Raw genomic sequence first — 20,429 nt, 5'->3', positions numbered from 1 at the left:
ACACATATTATGCCCATTTTATATAAGTCTTAGGTTTGCCTGAAATGTGTCTGTAAAGTTTCAGCTCATAATACCCCACAGATCATTTATTATAACATGACCAAATGTCCCTAACAGCGCTGGTTTCATGTGTGTACCTTACTAACAGACACTGAGCGCTTTTGGTTATAAATAGATCTGATTAATACAGTCTGAGACAATAGTATCTTTTGCCGCATTAGCGCTATAATGTGCAAACATACACATTTAGAAAAGCTTTTGGGTAAAAATAACTAGTCAGTCAGCGGCCAAAAAGTGGATTTGGTGTAATATGTGTCCTTTAATGTTTTGCACTTCATTAATTTCTAGAATTTGTTTTACCCTTTTTGTCAGAAACTATCATTTGCAAATGCTGCTACTCCCTCAGAACTGTAACCAGCCCGAGGACTCGGCGGCCATCTTGGATCAAATTGTCCATCGGTGTGTAAGCAGTTTCTGGCAGCTCAGAAGGTGAAGCGCCGTTCTGCTCCCCTGGCTACCTTTGGTGAATCTTTGGAAAGCATGAAAATGTGGATTTAACTACTAACATGCTAACAAAACAGTGTAGCTACAATAAAAAACAATCCAAAGTACAATTTCTCATTTCAACACGCTATACTTTAAAGGTTTTAAACTACAGTCCTGGAGCTCCACTGTTCAGAAATGTTTTTTTTTTTTAATCATACGCACTCACCTGTTCATTCATAATGGCAGACAGTTCAGCGATCATGTCTTTATAATGAGCTTTCATCTCCTCCTGATACTCCACCTGATCTTCTTTTATTAGACGCTCATTCACATGTAAAGCCTGACCACATGCGTCTGCAAACTGCCTGCAGGACAAAATTAATACAGTCGCGCAAAATTATTACTTGACCAAAAGAGTTCAAATGTATACATAATGGGTTCACCTATGATCTGAGGTGTTTTTGATTTCTCTTTCTAGCTTTCGCCAACGTTTCAAAGCTTCAAAAAGCACCGTAAAAATATTAATGGATATTACTTCAGTGCAATGCTTTCTGTAGTATAATAATAGGTTTGTGAGAGGAAGTGATGAACAGTTTTAGCATATTTAGTGATTAATACTTTGTGTATGAGTCATACAGACTCATGATACATTGCATTACTTACAGCAGTGTTTCCCAACCACTAGTGTGCCATGAACACTTGTTTGGTGTGCCGTGGAAAAATAACACGGCACAGTGTTTGAAAAAGCGTTCAAAGCTAGCTACCAGGAAGCGGAGTTGGTCACAGCTGCGTGTGTCTCTTTCACACAGTAATTCTGGTAAATGACCGTGAATTTACCAGAATGAATTTACCAGTAAATACAAAAATGTGCTGTTCACACACGCAGTGGCGTTCCGTTATTTTACCAGTAAGACATCATTCACACATCAGTATCAAAATACCGGTAAATTCGTTGAGAAAGCGGAAGTACCTGTAGCACGCGGTGAGCTCAGTGTTGTATTTGTAAACAATCCACGTCGTTCATATCCACGGTCCGTATTTTATTGTTTTCACGTCTGTGGTAAACAGTCGCGAAGTTGCTCATGACCAAACAACATTGAATGAGACGACGTCAAACCGAAAATTCCTTTTTTAACAACAGTACTGTTTGCACGTTAGGCTTCACAGAGGGCGTGCTAAGGACGTCGGCAATTCGGCGGTAAGCTGTTTTTAACAACTTTGGTGAAGAAATGTGGACGTAAACTTCAGGTGTGCTCAACGTTCAAGCAGCATGAGTGTGGAAACGTCAGTAAACACTGCGGGGGTACACGCGTAATCTGTATTAAAACGCTATGATTGGCCCGAAGCTGTCAGCACGGTCTGACATCGTCCGTTCTAAATGCCGGTAATCCTATACTTTTCGTTCACACATAGCGCTTACCGGTAAATTACTGGTAATCTTACAACCTGTCTTACTGGTAAATTGTGAGCACTGATTTACCGGAAAGGTTCTGTTCACACATGATCTGTTAACTGCAATTTACCAGTAAATTACCAGTAAAGACTGTATGTGTGAAAGGGACTACTGTCATCAATTCCAGCCAGAATATAATTTGTGTTCATCAAAACAAGATCAGGTTTCACATTTAATGTGAATACTATGTTTACAACAGTAATGTTCTAGTTTGACAAGTCATTTAAGCATTGCAATACAGGTTTGTGCAGATCTGTTAATTCTTATTGTGAAAGTGGTGTGCCGCATGATTTTTTTACTTATCCAAACTGTGCCGTGGCAGAACAAACGTTGGGAAACACTGACTTACAGTGCATTACTTGCGTTACGATTATTTTTATTATAGGGTATGTGTTTGGTTCAAAACATTGATCACTTTACAATGACATTACAAAGCTGGAAAGATGGAGGACTGTATTCAATTTGTCCAGTTATTTTAAAGGTGCAGTGTGTAAATTTTAGCGGCATCTAGTGGTGAGGCTCAGTCCACTGCTCACCCCTCGCTTTTAAAACACATAGAGAAGCTACGGTGGCCGCCACCGGACAAGAATGTCATCGTTGGAGACAACTTAGTAAAAAAAATTGTCCCTTAAGGGCTTCTGTAGAAAAATGGTGGCACAAAATGGCGACTTCCATGTAAGGGGACCCTCTGTGTATGTAGATAAAAAGGTCTCATTCTAAGGTAATAAAAACATAACGGTTCATTATGAAAAGTCTTTATACATAATATAGTTTTGTATATTATTTTGCATTTCTGTCAAGAGATCCTTCTAAAAATTACACACTGCACCTTTAAGCTAAAGAAAGGTCATATACACCTGGAATGGTACAAGAGTGAGTCAATTAGAAAGAAACACTTAACAGAAGTACCTGAAGATCTCTTTGAGAAGTTTGACTTGGTTATCAGGGTATTTCTTGGCATTTTTCTCCTCAAGAAAGGCTCGCGCGTATGCCATAGGCCCTGCATTTACCTACAATAAAAATACTCAAATGCATCAAATAAAAAACTAAAACTAGAAAAGAAATTGAATTTCTTAAGTGTGACAGTGTTCAGATAGGTAAGGTATTTACCTTAACACTGACGCTGCCCTGCAGTTTTAGCTGGAGCCGGATCATGTCCACTTCCTCCATGTTGCACAGCTGTTTGAGTTCAGACACTTTTCGGCTCATCTCATCTATCGCCACCTCAATGGGGTTCATCTCTGTACTCTGCTGTTCCACCACCTCGATACGTTTCTTAAGAAAGGGAAAACTGGAGCTCGCTGCAGAAAAGACAGATGGAGATGTGGGAATTGTTACGATACATTGCGTTACCTACAGTGATGCATACATGGGAATCATTTGATACTTGTGCGTATTAACAGATCATGGCTAGGCAGTGTTGAAAGCCAATAATACCGTGGCTGAATTTTACAATAATTCCTAAGTCTGTTCTTTCCTCTGTACAATGTTTGTGGCCTGATTTAGGCAAAGTGAAGAACAAAAAATGTGCATCAAGTGTGTTTTGCTTTTCCCCTAGTTTTAATTAATTTTGCAATGTCGTCATATTTTGCACACAGATAAATCACACATGTATTAAAGGACTATTCCACTTTCATAAAAAAACATTCAGATAATTTACTCACACCCATGTCATCTAAGATGTTTTTTGAGGAAAACACTGCAAGGATTTTTCTCCATATATGGGACCTCAACAGTTTACAGTTTCAATGCAGCTTTAAAGGGCTCTAAACAGTCCCGACCGAGGCATAAGGGTCTTATCTAGCGAAACAATTGTCATTTTGACCAAAACGTGACCTTACGTATTAAATAAACACAACGAAAGGTCATACAACCACCGCTCCGTTGCTTACCGCAGCAAGTGTGATGAAAGAGGAGCGTTCTGACGTTGTTGTATGTTAAGTGATACCAATTCAATTTTTTATTTCAGTTTATTGTTTGAAATGGTCCGCAAGTGTGCGTTTTACATATGTATCGCGTGACCTTTCGACATAATTACAAGAAAAGTGATTGCCAAAAATAATGATTGTTTCACTAAGACCCTTATGCCTTGGATGGGATTGTTAGAGTCATTTGAAGCTGCATTGAAACTGTAAACTGTTAAAGTTCACTATATGGAGAACAATCCTGGAATGCTTTCCTCAAAAACTTAACCTCTTCTCAGCCGAACAAAGAAAGACATCAACATCTTGGACGACATGGGGGTTTTATGACAGCCCAGTCACACTAAAATGCACCTATAGTCACGTAGTTTTTTTATTATTTTTTGTGATAATGTCACGAATTTCCGAGTCTTTTCGTGATCGTATCACGAGTTTCTGTTTATGTGTCATTGTCACGTATTGGTTACTCAACTGTTTTGTCCTATTTTCTTACCATATTCGCTTCAGTTTAGGGTTAGATTTACATAAAATGACATCCCTACCCAAACCCAAATCTAACCCTAACGCCAGGCGACAATGGTTTAAAATTTAGAAAATATAAAACATAAATCAGACAAAATAGTATAAATCAGTACTTCAAGTGACATCCTACTGCAAACACCAAATCTAACCCTAAACCGAAGCGAAAATGGTTCAAAAATAGGAAAAAGCAGTTGAGTAACCAATACATGACAATGACACATAAACAGAAATTTGTGATACGATCACGAAAAAAGGCAGAAATTCGTGACAGAATCCCGAAACAGAATCAAAAAGTTACGTGACTATAGGTACACAATTTTGTGAGACTAGGTAGTTTCATGAAAGTGGAAAGTAATGGTCTCTCACTGGTTAGGATGGTTTTTCTCTTGCACTGTTCTTCCACGTCTCCGTGTTTCTTTCCCGAAAGCGTGAAGGGCGTTTCAAAGACAAAGCGGCTGATGTTGTGATGCTGTTCAAAGTCAGTTTTCTTATCCAGCTGCTCTTTATCATCAAAATAAGGCAGTACAAACGTCACCTGTACGTAGGCAAATCTCGGGTCCAAGTCTTTCGGATTCACCTGCGAAAAACACATCCAGGTTTTAAACGGAGCAGCATAGTCGTCTACAAATTCAGTTACTATGAACAGGAATTAATGAAGGACACGGACAGAGAAACATTAAAGCAGAAAGCTGAACACACCTTGTTGGAGTCCTGGATCATCTTGACATTATCAGCTCCAAACTTGTCCGAATACAGTTTGAGAAGCCTCTGAGAAATCTCTGACAGTCCTGTGAGTTTCGGCTCCTTATAGATAAACTCTTTGCTCTCCTCTTCCTCAAAGAACCCCTTTCGAAAACAACACACATGAATTATTCATTATCTGATCTATCTGGTATCTAAAACTTACGGGGGTCCCCTAGCTAATAACCAGCCCACCCGTCCATCATTATAGGGTTGCAGTGATTTTACAAAGTAAGATGTGATCCTGGATCAACACTTTTTGTTGGTCCTGCACGTTTTAATAAAAAGAAACCCCAAATTACCCTTAACTCAAACGCTAACCATTTTTACCCCTAGTGTGAAATAATAGTTTGAGACAGAAATCTTTTGGATTAGTTTATTTCAAAAATTGGGACAAATAATAGACAGTATCGCTTTATGGCAGCGCAGCACGAGAATTTTTAATTTAGGTAGTATTTTAATAAAAACCAGGGGACCCCCCTTATATATAATTTTGTGCTTTATAGGAGGGCTGTGGTGGGGTTGATCAATTCGAACACTGTTCAAAAACAGATCTCACCAAAGCACAGGCTGAGGGAAGTGATGAAGTTAACTGTGAATGCAACACTCTGCCATTAAAATAACAGCGGTGTTCAGCAAAGTACTTTAAAGGGCACATATTATGCAAAATCCACTTTTACAAAGTTTTGGACATGAATGTGTGTTGGCAGCGTGTGAACAAAACAACCCTAAAATGAAAAAAATCCACCCACTCCTCCCTTTTTAATCCCCATTAAACCAAAGCAGTCTCATGCTGTTTTGATTCTCTTGTTAATGTGATGTCACACTGATAAAGCCCCGCCCACAGCCACTGACTGAACATGGTCTCAGACTATGTTCACAGGAATCAGATCTATTTAAACTAAAAGCTCATTTACATTTAAAGGTACAGACGTGAAAATAGCGCTTTTTGCTTCCACCCAAATAGAGGCATTTTGGACTAAATGCTGTAATAAATCATCTGTGAGGTATTTTAAGCTGAAACCTCACAGACACATTCTGGGCACACCTGAGACTTATATTACATCTTGTAAAAATGGGCATAATATTGGCCCTTTAAAATATGATATTAACCTCATAAATCTCTCTGACACCATTTAATTCAATTAAAAACACTCATCCAGTTTACATTACTTTGTAATACATCTACACATGTTCGGGATGTTCTGGATTAGATGTCAGGTTTTGCAAAGGAGAAATGTGGTACATATAATAAACCACGTATGATATGTGAACGCACCACACGTATTAGCACTTGAAGGGAGATTAGGAGGGTTAAACCATTGAAAGGGAAGAGCAAAACAACTAATAATGAGAAAACTTACCACTGCCTGATAAACACAGCACAAAGGAGAGAAAAGCATAGACTTGTTTAAACAGCAGTTCACTATGCCGTTCCCTTCATATTTATTTGCTTATAATATCAAACTGGTATCTGAAAGGGTTTAGAATATGATGTTGTTATGGCCATCTGCTATACTGAGATTTAAAGTTTTAATTTGCACATTGACAGTGTGAAAGTGTGTTAAATTGTCTTATAATTAAATGTAAACGTAATACAGCCGTATGAAGGAAATGTGCTAACATGCTGACACACCCTCAACTGAATGCAATGCAGTTGCCCAAAGTGATGAGAGCTGCATCCGAAATCGCCTACTTTCATACAATCCACCTTATTTTTAATGTAAATGTGGGCGGCAGCGCGTCATCTTTGAGCTCTTTTGTTTAAGACTTCCGGTGAGCCACTACAGCTAATGGTAGTCGTATTGCGAGTGACACAAGTGTGCTGCTTTGATTGGGTAGTTAATGTTTATCATGAAATTTGTACAATTAGGGGTTGCATTATAGCTTGTACAAACGCAGTAAATCTCTACGAAACATTTGATTTGACCATAATACACGCACAAGAGCTGAATGTGTATGTGATGCACCGGCACCCATAATCTGCACTGCAAAAAATTATTTGCAAGAAAATAAATTTTTATTTTTACTGAAAACAAGACAAAAATACTATCTAAAAATTCTTAAATTAAGATGCTTTTTTTTTGATGAGCAAAACGACCCAAGAAAATAAGTCTAGTTTTTAGACCAAAAATATCAAATTTAAATGATTTTGTGCATAAAACAAGCAAAAAAATCTGCCAATGGGGAATTTTTCTTGAATGTAGTGTTTAAAAATATATTTAAAAAAAGATTTTTTTGCTTACCCTATTGGCAGATTTTTTTGCTTGTTTTATGCAGAAAATCACTTACATTTTATATCTTTGTTCTAAAAACTAGACTTATTTTTTTGTATCGTTTTGCTCATCAAGAAAAAGCATCTTAATGTAGGAATTTTTAGATATTTTTACTGAAAACAAGACAAAAAATACTAAGATTTTTTTTCTTGAAAATCATTTTTTGCCGTGTAAATTCAAGAAAAATTAGCTTACCCCATTGGCAGATTTTTTTGCTTGTTTTATGCACAAAATCACTTAAATTTGATATTTTTGGTCTAAAAACTAGACTTATTTTCTTGGATCGTTTTGCTCATCAAGAAAAAGCATCTTAATTTAAGATTTTTGGATATTTTTACTAAAAACAAGACAAAAATACTAAGATTTTTTTTCTTGAAAATCATTTTTTGCCGTGTAAATTCAAGAAAAATTAGCTTACCCCATTGGCAGATTTTTTTGCTTGTTTTATGCACAAAATCACTTAAATTTGATATTTTTGGTCTAAAAACTAGACTTATTTTCTTGGATCGTTTTGCTCATCAAGAAAAAGCATCTTAATTTAAGATTTTTGGATATTTTTACTAAAAACAAGACAAAAATACTAAGATTTTTTTTCTTGAAAATCATTTTTTGCAGTGTGTAATAACACATCCATCCTTTCATAGAAACTGCCAGTGAACAATAAATTCAACAATTGTTCAAATTTTCTTAGGTAATTTTGCTCATAAAGAAAATGCATTTTAGTTTTAGTTTTTATATATATTTGTATCTGTATTTGTACCAAAAACAAGTAAGAAAGTATTTTTTTTGCAGTGATACTATTAATTTTGCTATTTTATTTTGTAATCCAACTCGGATTCATTAAATGAATAAAAACGAAAAAGTCAATATAAATACAATTATACAAAAACTAAAATAAAAATATAAACAAAAATAAAATATATATCTTTTTTGTTATTTTCGATGAGTGCACGTGTTTTTTTGGACTTTTTTTGGTATCAGTTTTGACCCAGAATTTTAATTTGGTTGCATCACTAAGTTGGACTTCAATCTTTTATATAAAACAAAGAGTTTTGGGTTCCCCTCATGCTATCAAAATTAATTGAAAAGCCTTTTTGTCAAAATGTTCTTTTATGTTTCTTTAGAAATTCAGTGATAAAGGTTTGTAATTGCATGAGGCTGAATCAATGATAATATCATTTACATTTTTGTAACAACATTTTTACTAGGGTTTTTCTGTTTATCTTACCTGTCCATAAAAAGCAACACGATAGTATCGACCAAACAGGCGTTTCTCAGAGTTCACAACCTCTGTCACCTTCAGATATGAGCGATGAATGTCGTAGTACAGGTCGGATAAACGCTACACAACACACAAACACAGAGTTGGTAAATACACGTCCTTCATGTATTATACCTCCAACAAAAAAAAAACCCAAAACGCTTCAGCACCTTGAAATCTCGTCTCTTCTCAAAGACAGCTATGACAGGTTTGTTAATATCCGCGATGAGCTCGTATCTCTCGGACTTCCACAGATAATCCACACACCGCTCCAACTGCTCCACCAATGTGTCCTGCATACAAGACAGAGAAAATTCAGTCTGTGAGAGAAATGAATGACTTTAAATCTAATAATATTATGATATATATAGATACCTCAGTGTAAGGAGTGTCCTGTGTACCCACGTCTTCCTTCATTGCTCCCTCTTCTTTAACATTAGGAGAGATATTCAAAAAGGCGGCCCAGCCCATACTGAACAATGCTGTAGTTTAACACATAAACGCAAGACATACACATATGTCAGAAGAAGAAAATCATATATCCATCTCGCCAGCCACCCAAATTTCTATTGACACCCATCATTTCACTCATTATGCAGTCACTTATCTAAATGATCTATACACAAAATGTGTATAATACATTATTGTTTGTGTCTTCATGCAGTGTTAAAACATTGGGTGAGGTATAAAAAACATGCTTTTGGACGAATTCAGACTCATGTACAGTGCCCACAACATTATTACTGGTATATAAGGTGACTGAAGAGCACAAACTGAAGAAAACAATAACATAATACTGTTAAACTAAACACATGCCTACATTCCTTTAACAATACACTTGACTGATATATACATTTCTGAGTCCCATCCAACAGTTGTCAAACAAAATAATAAGATAAGCTTAATAATAAGTTAACTAGGCTAAACATATCATTTACACTGTATAGAGTTACACTCAGTGTTGGGGAAAGTTACTTTTAAAAGTAATGCATTACAATATTAAGTTACTCCCCAAAAAGTAACTAATTTTGTTACTTAGTTACTTTTCATGGAAAGTAATACTTACGTTACTTTTAAGTTACTTTTAAGTTACTTTGTGTAACTTTTTCTTACTTGGCTAAGGCTTGATCTCTTTTAGGCCTCGCAGGTGGACAGAGGAGTTCTGCAATCAGAAATTGCATATTTCCATCGCAAAAATGTCAAGCTCTGGCCTGCCATTTCCATTTCTGAATTGTTCCCGCTCAGGCGCGCACGCATAGATTGCATAATTCTACATGATTACGTTCAGTTTAATTCAGAATTTTTCTTTTTAAATAAGTTAAATAAACTGAAAAGTAACTTAAATATTAATGAGTACATTTATTAAGTAATGCGTACTTTACCCGTTACTTCAGAAAAGTAATATTATATACTTGTTATGCGTTACACTGCCCAAAACTGCAATGCTGTAAAATGTTTGTCATTGAAATGTGACATTTGGGTTTACCAAAAGTCACTTTTAGTCTGTCCACTGGAGGAATTGCATCCTGTACATGTTTATATAGATAAGTAAGCTAGCTGCCCAAATGAACACAAAGTAGATCTAATAATCAGGGTTTTAGTCAATTAAAATTTATTTTATAGCGCTTTGCGATTTAGCGCTTTGCTATTTAACACATTTTGCTATGTAGCAAAATCTTTACAGTTAATACATATTAGTATAGGCAGTATTTCATAAGCATATGTATCTTTTTTTGAAAGATCTATCTATCTCTGTCGCTAGCTGCGTTTTTTAGAATTGCGCAAAACTTTAGCATTATTCTCTAAATAACGGAACGGGATTTCTGTTACCGATATGTTATGCGACTTAAACAACATTTTGTTGGCTTGCGATAAGTCATTTCAAAGACTATAGTGACGGAGGATATGGCGCCGCGCAGACCGACGTGCGGGTGACATCAAAATAACGTGAGAGCAATTTGAAAGCATACAGAGCAGATCCCGAATCACTCTTACTGTATGTTAATGTCATGCACTTGTTGTTTCTTGTGATGCCACATGAAGTCTTACACACCTCGTCTTGTCCTTCAACCAAACCAAACCATACCACGCCATATTAAAAGAAAAATCCTGTATATATGTTTTCATTGCAGTTTTGCAATATATTCTTTTTTCTAATTGCGTGAGAAACTTTTTTTGCGATATTTAAAAAGTTTATGCAAAATTGCCGTATTTCCATTAGGCGCCTTTTTAATTTGCGCAATTTGAGAGGTAATGGAAACGCAGCTAATGTCTGTCTGTCTTTCTATCCATCCATCTAATATATAGCTGCAGAAAGAAATAAAGAGACCACTTCAAGATTATTTTCACTTTTTCTAGATTTCCTAGGTATTTGTTAAAGTAAAATTGCTATTTTTGTTTTATTCTGTAAACTACCGACAACATTTTTTGCCAAATTTGTAATAAAAGTAATGTTTTTATTTGCATTTATTTCCTGAAAATTGAAATGGAGAAAATAATTAAAATCATAAGAAAGATGCATAGTTTTTTTCCAGATCTTGAATACCGCACCAAAAACAATTTTATATTTATTTTTAAATAACACACAATGTTTTACATTTATTTTAGGAATAGTTTAAAATTAAATATTTCACATCTTTAATGTGTTTTGGCATAAACCATTTCTGAAACATTTAGTTCAGACAGTAAAGGTGTTCGCACATCAGACAAGAAGCACCGCGCTGCGTCGCATGTAGGACAATCTTGCAGCTATCACACACCGGAAGTGCACATTAAATAGCGCGAGCTTAGTCAGATACTTTAAAACTTCAAAATACAAAATATACGTTAGCAGCCTAACGATTTGGGACAAATATGATGTTATTTAATGGAAGTGGTGCTCTGTGGCAGCGTGTGTGTACATTAATAGAAAATAATGTGTTTTTAGATTCGTGGGCGACGCGGCGCTTCTCGTCTGGTGTGCGACCCCCTTAAGAGATACTGGGTCCAGCAGGTGAGGCAAGGCGGAGGGGAACTCACTTTCTCCATCCTGGGGTAGGGTTAGTAAAGGGTTACAGTTAATGACACAGCTTTCCTCTTTGTTCGTGCTGGAGATCCGACTCTTCTCAGGCTTCCAGTAACCTGTGGTTGTAGAGTGGCATGAGGTTTAATGCTTCAAATTTACATGAAAGCACTCCAGCCATGCACATAAAGTAAAGACATGCCTGCATGCACATGCTAAGGGCATTTTCACATAAACCACACCACTGGAAAATCATGAGCATTTCTGGATTGACGGTACGCCAGGGAAAGCACAATAGGAAGATTATTCATGCAATCAATCGTTGACATTAGCAGCCACTTAAATATTAATGGCTCACCTCTCCTCTTTAGGGACTCTGCTATAAGGGCTGAGATGTGGATGTAGCACATGGCTGCCTGAAATCGACAATAGAAATTAAATTAATTTATAAATGAATAATCAATAATTCATATTCAACATTCTGATACACTGTCAGAAAAAATTGTCCAAAGCTGTCACTTGGGTGGTAACCTTTAAAAAAATTACCTAGTAAACTTAGGAACCGATATTTATACACTTGGTATGAAATGTACCTCTGAGGTACTAATATGAACTCTTTTTACCAAGTTTTTGTTTCATAAACTGACCTCAGACAAGTCTCCGTTCCTAACGTGAATCTTGGCCATACTCTCCAGCCAGGTGCGTCTGAGTTCAGGTGTGCTGGCGTAAGAGTTGGCGAGGCTGTACTGTAGGTCCACCAACATTTCCGGGTCTTTTTCATGTTCTTTCATTTGAGATGTTGCCATAAGCACCGTGCGAATCCTCTTCGTCAGGTCCTTCACCTCAGCTGGGAATGCTGTGTTCTGGAATAAAGCCATGTTTATTGTACAGATCTAATACATTACAGCATGTGACAACATTCCAAAACAAGCCAGCCACACCACGTCTAACACCATTGATATATCAAATAAGATATATATACCTTTATTTAAAAAAAAGAGGTTTACATGATCCAGGGTTCAGATTAGCAAGTCAATAATTTTATGGGTCTGCATTTTCACCTTAATTGACAAACCATAATACAGTGTAACAAATGCACGGTCCATGTTGGCACAGAAACAATGCAGGTTTGTGTTGTAAACTCTTACTTTGAGAGGTGCATCCCCATTGGCAAAGTTGTTGATGATGGCCAGAGACTGCTGAAATCGTGACCCACCAATGCCTACATCTGCGATCAGCTGACTAACTGCTTTAATGACCTGCGTAAAATGAAATATATCAAAACCAATCCTAAAACAAACCTAATTCATCTGTTACATATAAGAACACCTTTAGTTTTACTTTTTAAGTCACATCAAAACAACACATTGTTGCAGATAAAAAACTAAGATTAATAGAGACACAAAGATTATATTTAGAATAATTTTATTAGTAAAACTTTACATTTGTATTTGTTAACATTAGGTTGTATTTGTTAACATAAGTTAATACTAGGGCTGTCAATCAATTAAAATATTAATCTAGATTAATCACATGATTGTCATGAGTTAACTCGTGATTAATCGCAACTTAATCACACATTTTAATCTAATCTACATTAAGGCATTATTAACACGTTATTTTTGACGTCCCTAATTTAAAATTATTTTATTAGTAACACCTTACAATTGTATTTGTTAACAATAGGTTGTATTAGTTAGCAATACTTCTACAGCATTTATTAATCTTAGTTAATTTCTGCATTTACAAAAAAAAATGTTTAATCAAAATTTGTAACTGTTACCATTAGTTAATGCACATGAACAATGGTATAGACATATACTAACATTAACAAAGATTAACAAATGCTGATAAACTATTATGGTTCATTTTTAGTTCATGCATTTAATATGAACAAATACAATATTATTGTAAAGTAATACCACTTTTTTTAATTATTAAAATAATTAAGAGAAATTAAAAGACAATATTGCTTTTTATAACCACACTGTAAAAAAATGCAGCATGATGTTTAAACAACTTAATTATGCAAGTCGATTTAAGTTTGATAAGTCGAAATTGTTTAACTTAATTTGTTAATTAATAATAATAATAATAATAATACTGTATGTGTCATGATCCTGTCTTTCTTGTTCATGTTTTTTAGTCTTGAGTCAGGATGATGACAGTCCCACATGTTTTGTGTTTGTGCTGTGTGTTTCCTTGTCTGGTCTCCTGCCCCCTTTATACCTCGTTAATTACTTCATAATTGTTTCATCATTATCACCTGTTGCCCTCTTGATTTTCTCCCTTATTAAGGCTACGTTTACACCTCTTCGGTTTCAAAAATAACTTCGTGCACACATGTCAGTTTTCAGAAAAGTGTTCATTGACACGTACCCGTGTATATATGCAGTCAAGAGCATGCCAAACCTCTAGGTGGCGGTGCAACGAGAAGCTCAAGCCCACGTAAGCCAATCAGAATCCCAAAACAGCAACGAATCACTTCCTGTTCTTTTTTTGAACAAGGTCGCACTTTTGGCGTAGGTGCGAGCTCTGGCGCAAACTGTGACGTTGGCTGCCTAAACATCCGTTTGTCTCAGTTTACATGCAACCGTGTAACCAAAGATTTTCAAATCTGGCCGGAGTTTTTAGAAAGAATAAGATTCAGGGGTGAGTTCTTCGTTTGAGTGTAAACGAAGGGTACAAACGGAGGGACATATCTTAGTTTTTCAAAATAACCATGTACGTGTAAACATGGCCTTAATGTCCTTGTGTTTGCTTTCCTGAGCTGGTTCGTTTTAATGCTTTTCCTTTTCAAGTCTCGTGAGTCTTTTGTTATTATTGTAAAGTCTTAGTCAAGTGTTTTATGTCAAGTATAATGTTATAGTCTAGTCTTAATTTAGTGTAGTCATATCATTATTATTGTCTTTTGTTTTGTGTCCCTGTTTAACCCTAATAAACCTGTTTTTGTTCATCTACGTCTGCATCTGGGTTCGTTCCTTGTAAAACATGACAATATGCTGATCTGATATCATTTTTACAGTGCATTATTGTACATAAGCATAATTGAATGTAACAGCCTATTGCACATGTTTAATATGTATGTACTGTATGAACTGTATATACATGCACACACTAATAAAGAAGCAGAATACTTGCCTGCAGGTGTGAGCGGACGATAGACTTTCCATTTGTAAACTCAAAGTTTGTTCTCATGAGGAAGTAAAGCAGTGCAGCTGCCTCCATCTGTGTGGAGCTGGACCGATGGTTACAACACTTCAAGATCTCATAACACAAACTGCCACACAGATCAGCTTTACCCTGGAAAAATGCTGATGGGAACTGAAAGGCAGAGATACAAATGACTCAATCTTGATGGGTAAAATATGGAAAAACCCAACTGGTTTAAATTAATCTACTGTATGCTGATTTGTTTCAACCTAAATGATTTAATAAGCTAATTTAAACCAATGGATGTATTTGTCCGAACAATCCAGCATTGTTTTGTGTGCATGTTTAGATCATACTGAAGAGAAATAATTGCTTACGTTTTTTGAATAATTTTGTTCCTAAAAACGACTTACTTTAAGTGTGTATAAATTAAAATATATCAAGTATTAAACCTTTTGAATAAAGAGGCGCAGAGCAGTAAAGACATGTTTGAGGGTGGTGGTGGATTGGTTGATCTGGAAGAACAGCAGGTACGTGTCAAACACTTTCTTCATCAAAGAGTTTTGACCTTCGTTGTGTTGCAACTGTTTCTGTAAAAAACAAAAAGGAGTAGTTTAAACAAAATGTTTACTTTAATCATATGTGGAAATAAATCGAATATGAATCGGATACATGCATTTGCGTCTGCAATGTAAGCGGACAGATTGGATATTCCCATCTCAAGACTTGTCGTGCGTCTTTAAAATGACATCAACTCAGGTAGTCACCACCCGCAATAACATTGCCCCTTCTTAGATGCGCAATGGAGGATGATGGCTTCACTTAGTGCAGTCATATTGAAGTTTTATGTCTTGTTACAGAAATAAACATCTATAACCTTGATTAATCAATTTGTCTGTGGTTTAAGCTGTTCCGGGTCAGTATGCCTTTCTTCAATTGTTTCGCCAAGTGTTTAATGTGAATGCTGATATCGAATACGAGTCGCTTTTAAAAGATGATGTAAGCGGATATAGTCAACAAATCGGAATTGGGCATATACGAAAAACAGGATAAAGTCAACAAATCGGAATTGGGCATATCCGAAAAATGGCATAAAGTCAACAAATCGGAATTGGGCATATCCAAAAAATAGGATAAAGTCAACAAATCGGAATTGGGCATATCCGAAAAACGGGATAAAGTCAACAAATCGGAATTGGGCATATCCAAAAAATGGGATAAAGTCAACAAATCGGAATTGGGCATATCCGAAAAATGGGATAAAGTCAACAAATCGGATTGGGCATATCCGAAAAATGGGATAAAGTCAACAAATCGGAATTGGGCATATCCGAAAAATGGGATAAAGTCAACAAATTGGAATTGGGCATATCCGAAAAATGGGATAAAGTCAACAAACCGGAATTGGGCATATCCAAAAAATGGCATATAATCAACAAATCGGAATTGGGCATATCCGAAAAATGGGATAAAGTCAACAAATCGGTATTGGGCATATACGAAAAACGGGATAAAGTCAACAAATCGGAATTGGGCATATCCGAAAAACGGGATAAAGTCAACAAATCGGAATTGGGCATATCCGAAAAATGGGAATAGTCAACAAATCGGAATTGGGCATATCCGAAAAATGGGATAAAGTCAACAAACCGGAATTGGGCATATCCGAAAAATGGAAAAAACTCAACAAATCGGAATTGGGCATATCCGAAAAATGCATGGCCGTAGATTTAGGGTGGGACGCTAGGGACATGTCCTTACCAATATTCAGGGAAGACTGAATTGTCCCTAGCAATAATTTCGACCAAACAATGAATCTGTATTTATATATAACCACTGATGTCCGTCTTATTCTTGTGTTTTCTATTTTTGACTTATTATATTTTTTTCAGGAATCATTTAAATGAGATTAGAAATCTTTTGCAATCCCGTTCTGTAAAAATGACGCTCTATGGTGTACACAAACGGTTAACAGCTTTCGTTCTGCCCGCCTCTCCAACTCACATCACTTTATGATGGGCTTGTCTTATGACTCGCTACGTGTGATAGGATGGTTTCACTTTGTACAACGCACCAAAGTTCACTCAACAAGACACGCGTGATTATTCAGGCTACAGGTAAGTGAGGAAGAAAGTATTATTATACCCACTGTAACTGTTTCATGCACAAAATACGGAACAAGTTGTGTCACATAATGATTCAAGGACAATGTTTTCACCAATACACGACAATCCCATGTTAACCCGAGGAGTTGCAAACTTGTGTCAACCTTTTATAAATGGGGTGGCAAGGTTATTTAGGGGGTCCCTAATCCATGAAAGAAAATAACCCCAAACATGGTAAAAACATGAATTCATGTCATGATTGCTGAATACTTTACATTACTGCACTGCATGTGGTCATTACTTGCACAGATGTAGACATAATGTAAGGTTGCATTTTAAACTTAAACTATTTTTTCACACTGATTAACTGTCTGTTAATGAAAAGATGATTTAATGTGAACTACAGAAACGTTAATAAACGTTGTTCAGGACACAGCATGATATACATACCTACTTCAACACTGGGATTTTTTTGGCAAAATTTAATTAATACTTAAATATTAATTGCATATTCTTCGATGTTATAAAGTAAATATAGATTTGTATATGTTACAATGTGATTTTCTTTTTTTTTTGACAAAGACTTAAACAGTTACTGTTTATTAGGCTCTAGGACATAACGAATTGTTTATTATAGTACATTAAATTTGGGATGGCACCGGGGGTGGCGAGTCAGATGTCACTGAGTAAAGTGCATACTGAGTTGTCTGTTGTGTATGTCAAGTAAACGGTGATAAACAGTTTTTGCAATGCGATCATTTTATTTATGTCCCCACCAATGCCAGAATCAAACCTACGCCCTTGGAAAAATGGGATAAAGTCAACAAATCGGAATTGGGCATATCCTATAATTGGATAAAGTCAACAAATCGGAATTGGGTATATCCAAAAAATGGGATAAAGTCAACAAATCGGAATTGGGCATATCCTAAAATTGGATAAAGTCAACAAATCGGATTTGGGCATATCATAAAAAATGGGAATAAAGTCAACAAATCGGAATTGGGCATATCCGAAAAATGGGAACAAAGTCAACAAATCGGAATTGGGCATATCGGAAAAATGGGATAAAGTCAACAAATCGGAATTGGGCATATTCGAAAAATGGGATAAAGTCAACAAATTGAAATTGGGCATATCCGAAAAATGGGATAAAGTCAACAAATCGGAATTGGGCATATCCGAAAAACGGGATGAAGTCAACAAATCGGAATTGGGCATATCCGAAAAACGGGATAAAGTCAACAAATCGGAATTGGGCATATCCGAAAAATGGAATTAAGTCAACAAATCGGAATTGGGCATATCCGAAAAATGGGAATAAAGTCAACAAATCGGATTTGGGCATATCATAAAAAATGGGAATAAAGTCAACAAATCGGAATTGGGCATATCCGAAAAATGGAATAAAGTCAACAAATCGGAATTGGGCATATCCGAAAAATGGGAACAAAGTCAACAAATCGGAATTGGGCATCATGATCTGCAGTGTAAATCCATCCTAAAAGTAATTTGATGCTTTTTCTTTCTTAAAAATCAAGCAATATGGGACTTTATAGGATTATCTGAATCTGACCTTGTGATGGTGAACAAACAGGCCTAGTACATCCAGAACGGTTAGAGCTACTTCAGTAGAGAGGTTTGCCTCAATGTCTGTAGGGCTGAAGTTATCTCCCTCAGGAATATTTCCATCTAGGACATACAGACACACGGTTAAATAAAATAATTTGTAAAAACATAGCAAATGTCATTGTTTTGTGATTTACTATAATGTAAAGAGCATTATGTCAAAATATAACCTTGATATCTTTAATACTCATTTCAAAGATCTTTACCTGCTTCCATCATATGCAGCAGTTTAGGGTTAGTGAGGGCATTCTTAGTCCTGATAATGGGCATGGTCTGAGAGCGGGCGTGCCTGTGCCCATCCTGAGTGGACATCATCCTGGGGACAATAACGGATTAGATTATTGCATTTTTCCCTTTTTTGTTTAAAGACCTCTCACAGCCCTTTGTGTTTGTGAGGCTGTCAAGAAATGTTTTAATGCCATTGATTTTCTTTGTAGCAAACTAGAAAGGAGATGAATGTGTTGTATACAGACATGCAGTAAATGGTTTTCACACTACAGTATGAATGTAACAGAAGACTACATATACATGACAACTGTGAAAGACATAAAAGGACAAATGCTTTGTGCATGTAAGTGTGTTTAGAGAGTTAGAATCAGATTTAGTTTATTATATTGTATATAAAAGTACTGCACACAGCATGATCATCATTTTTGGAGCTCTAGCAAGACCTGTGAAGTGTTTACCATTGAGGTAGGAGCCCTGAAGTCTGGGAGGACATGTTAGACCCCTTCAGGGTGCCATTGTTCTGCGTGGCCTGAGCCAGCTTTAGAGCGGCTGCTAACTTCCTGGCACACAACGAGCCAATCAGAGAGGGGTTAATGCCATCCTTCATCCTGAACTGATTTTTCTTACACATCAGACAGAAAATAAAAGCCAGACTACCCAAATCACAGTTTAGGAACAGGAAAAGTAAAGTATCGGTTGTATTGTATGATTATAAGTCAAATGTTAACTGTCTCACGCAATACTGGCTGTGTCAGAGATCATTGAATGACTCTATGAAGGTCGTACAGTGTGAATGTATGTTTAACAATCTGGAAGACAGTGACCGAGATGATGCTCTACTAAACATGAAATGAAAATGAGACAGCAGTGCAAATATACAAATACAATGAGAATTCGATGTAAGAATATAACAGGACAAGTTTTATGTGTACAGCACAGGGCATTTTGTTCCCCAAAGTGTCATTTGATGAAGCAGCGCTGAGTTCCTTCGAAAGGGAACCTCTCGGTTACGACTGTAACCTCTGTTGCCTGAGATGGGGAACAAGACGCTGCATCTCTTTGCCATAACTTCTCATGTCTGTAGCTAGTATGCTCTGTTTAACCTCTCTATTTATACATTCTGGTCTGCAGTCATGAGTGACATCATCTTCTGGTGCTATTAAAGGCAAGATAGTTCAACAAATCATTCAGTCGCATGCAAGCTGATGTCTCATTTGTTGAGTTCCCCAATCTCAGGGAACAGACGTTACAGTCGTAAACGAGATGTTCACTTAAAATGTACTTCATCGTTTAGGTTCACTTTATTTTCACATTAGTATAATTCCAAAAATATGTTAACATTTTTAATCATTTAATTGTCTTTTGTTAGTTGAATGACATTAAGGCTTAACAATTTATGTTAATAAAAAACAAAAATGTTACGATTGTATAATATGCAACTAAATAATAATAAAAGACAGACATAACAGACAGACAAACACAGGAGTACAGTATATCCAGTGTATAATAAAGGCAAAATAATTCAGTAAAAATAAAAAAGACCAGTGTCCGGTTGCACAAACTGTTTAGACTTGTCTTACAAGTTTGCCATCAAATTTTTTTCTTCAAAACTGATCATAAAGGTATAAATTCTGTTACATTAAAATGTAGAC

The 20,429-nt window shown here is 36.1% G+C and overlaps 1 protein-coding gene across 7 annotated transcripts in view; it reads right to left on the bottom strand.

Annotated features, from left to right (window-relative positions):
- Positions 1 to 222: 222 nt before the first annotated feature.
- The window catches only part of dock10 (dedicator of cytokinesis 10), a 130,743-nt gene continuing 110,536 nt past the window's right edge, over positions 223 to 20,429 (bottom strand). For 5 of the 7 annotated variants that reach the window (XM_055195703.2, XM_055195702.2, XM_055195700.2 and 2 more), the window contains 18 exons: positions 19,236 to 19,337; positions 18,756 to 18,865; positions 18,497 to 18,612; positions 15,268 to 15,405; positions 14,804 to 14,986; positions 12,811 to 12,921; positions 12,310 to 12,525; positions 12,021 to 12,078; positions 11,680 to 11,781; positions 9,037 to 9,143; positions 8,832 to 8,954; positions 8,629 to 8,742; positions 5,083 to 5,229; positions 4,750 to 4,960; positions 3,050 to 3,240; positions 2,849 to 2,949; positions 713 to 851; positions 223 to 529 (listed from right to left, as the gene is read on the bottom strand). In XM_055195703.2, the coding sequence (XP_055051678.2) occupies positions 515 to 529; positions 713 to 851; positions 2,849 to 2,949; positions 3,050 to 3,240; positions 4,750 to 4,960; positions 5,083 to 5,229; positions 8,629 to 8,742; positions 8,832 to 8,954; positions 9,037 to 9,143; positions 11,680 to 11,781; positions 12,021 to 12,078; positions 12,310 to 12,525; positions 12,811 to 12,921; positions 14,804 to 14,986; positions 15,268 to 15,405; positions 18,497 to 18,612; positions 18,756 to 18,865; positions 19,236 to 19,337 (2,284 nt within the window). In that variant the 3' untranslated portion in view covers positions 223 to 514. The remainder of the gene's footprint in view (positions 530 to 712; positions 852 to 2,848; positions 2,950 to 3,049; positions 3,241 to 4,749; positions 4,961 to 5,082; positions 5,230 to 8,628; positions 8,743 to 8,831; positions 8,955 to 9,036; positions 9,144 to 11,679; positions 11,782 to 12,020; positions 12,079 to 12,309; positions 12,526 to 12,810; positions 12,922 to 14,803; positions 14,987 to 15,267; positions 15,406 to 18,496; positions 18,613 to 18,755; positions 18,866 to 19,235; positions 19,338 to 20,429) is intronic. The other 2 variants (XM_055195705.2, XM_055195706.2) reach the window with 2 other exon arrangements.

Source organism: Misgurnus anguillicaudatus, chromosome 24 (genome assembly GCF_027580225.2).
Source record: "Misgurnus anguillicaudatus chromosome 24, ASM2758022v2, whole genome shotgun sequence".
NCBI lineage: Eukaryota > Metazoa > Chordata > Actinopteri > Cypriniformes > Cobitidae > Misgurnus > Misgurnus anguillicaudatus.
This window is presented reverse-complemented; position numbering and strand designations above follow the sequence as displayed.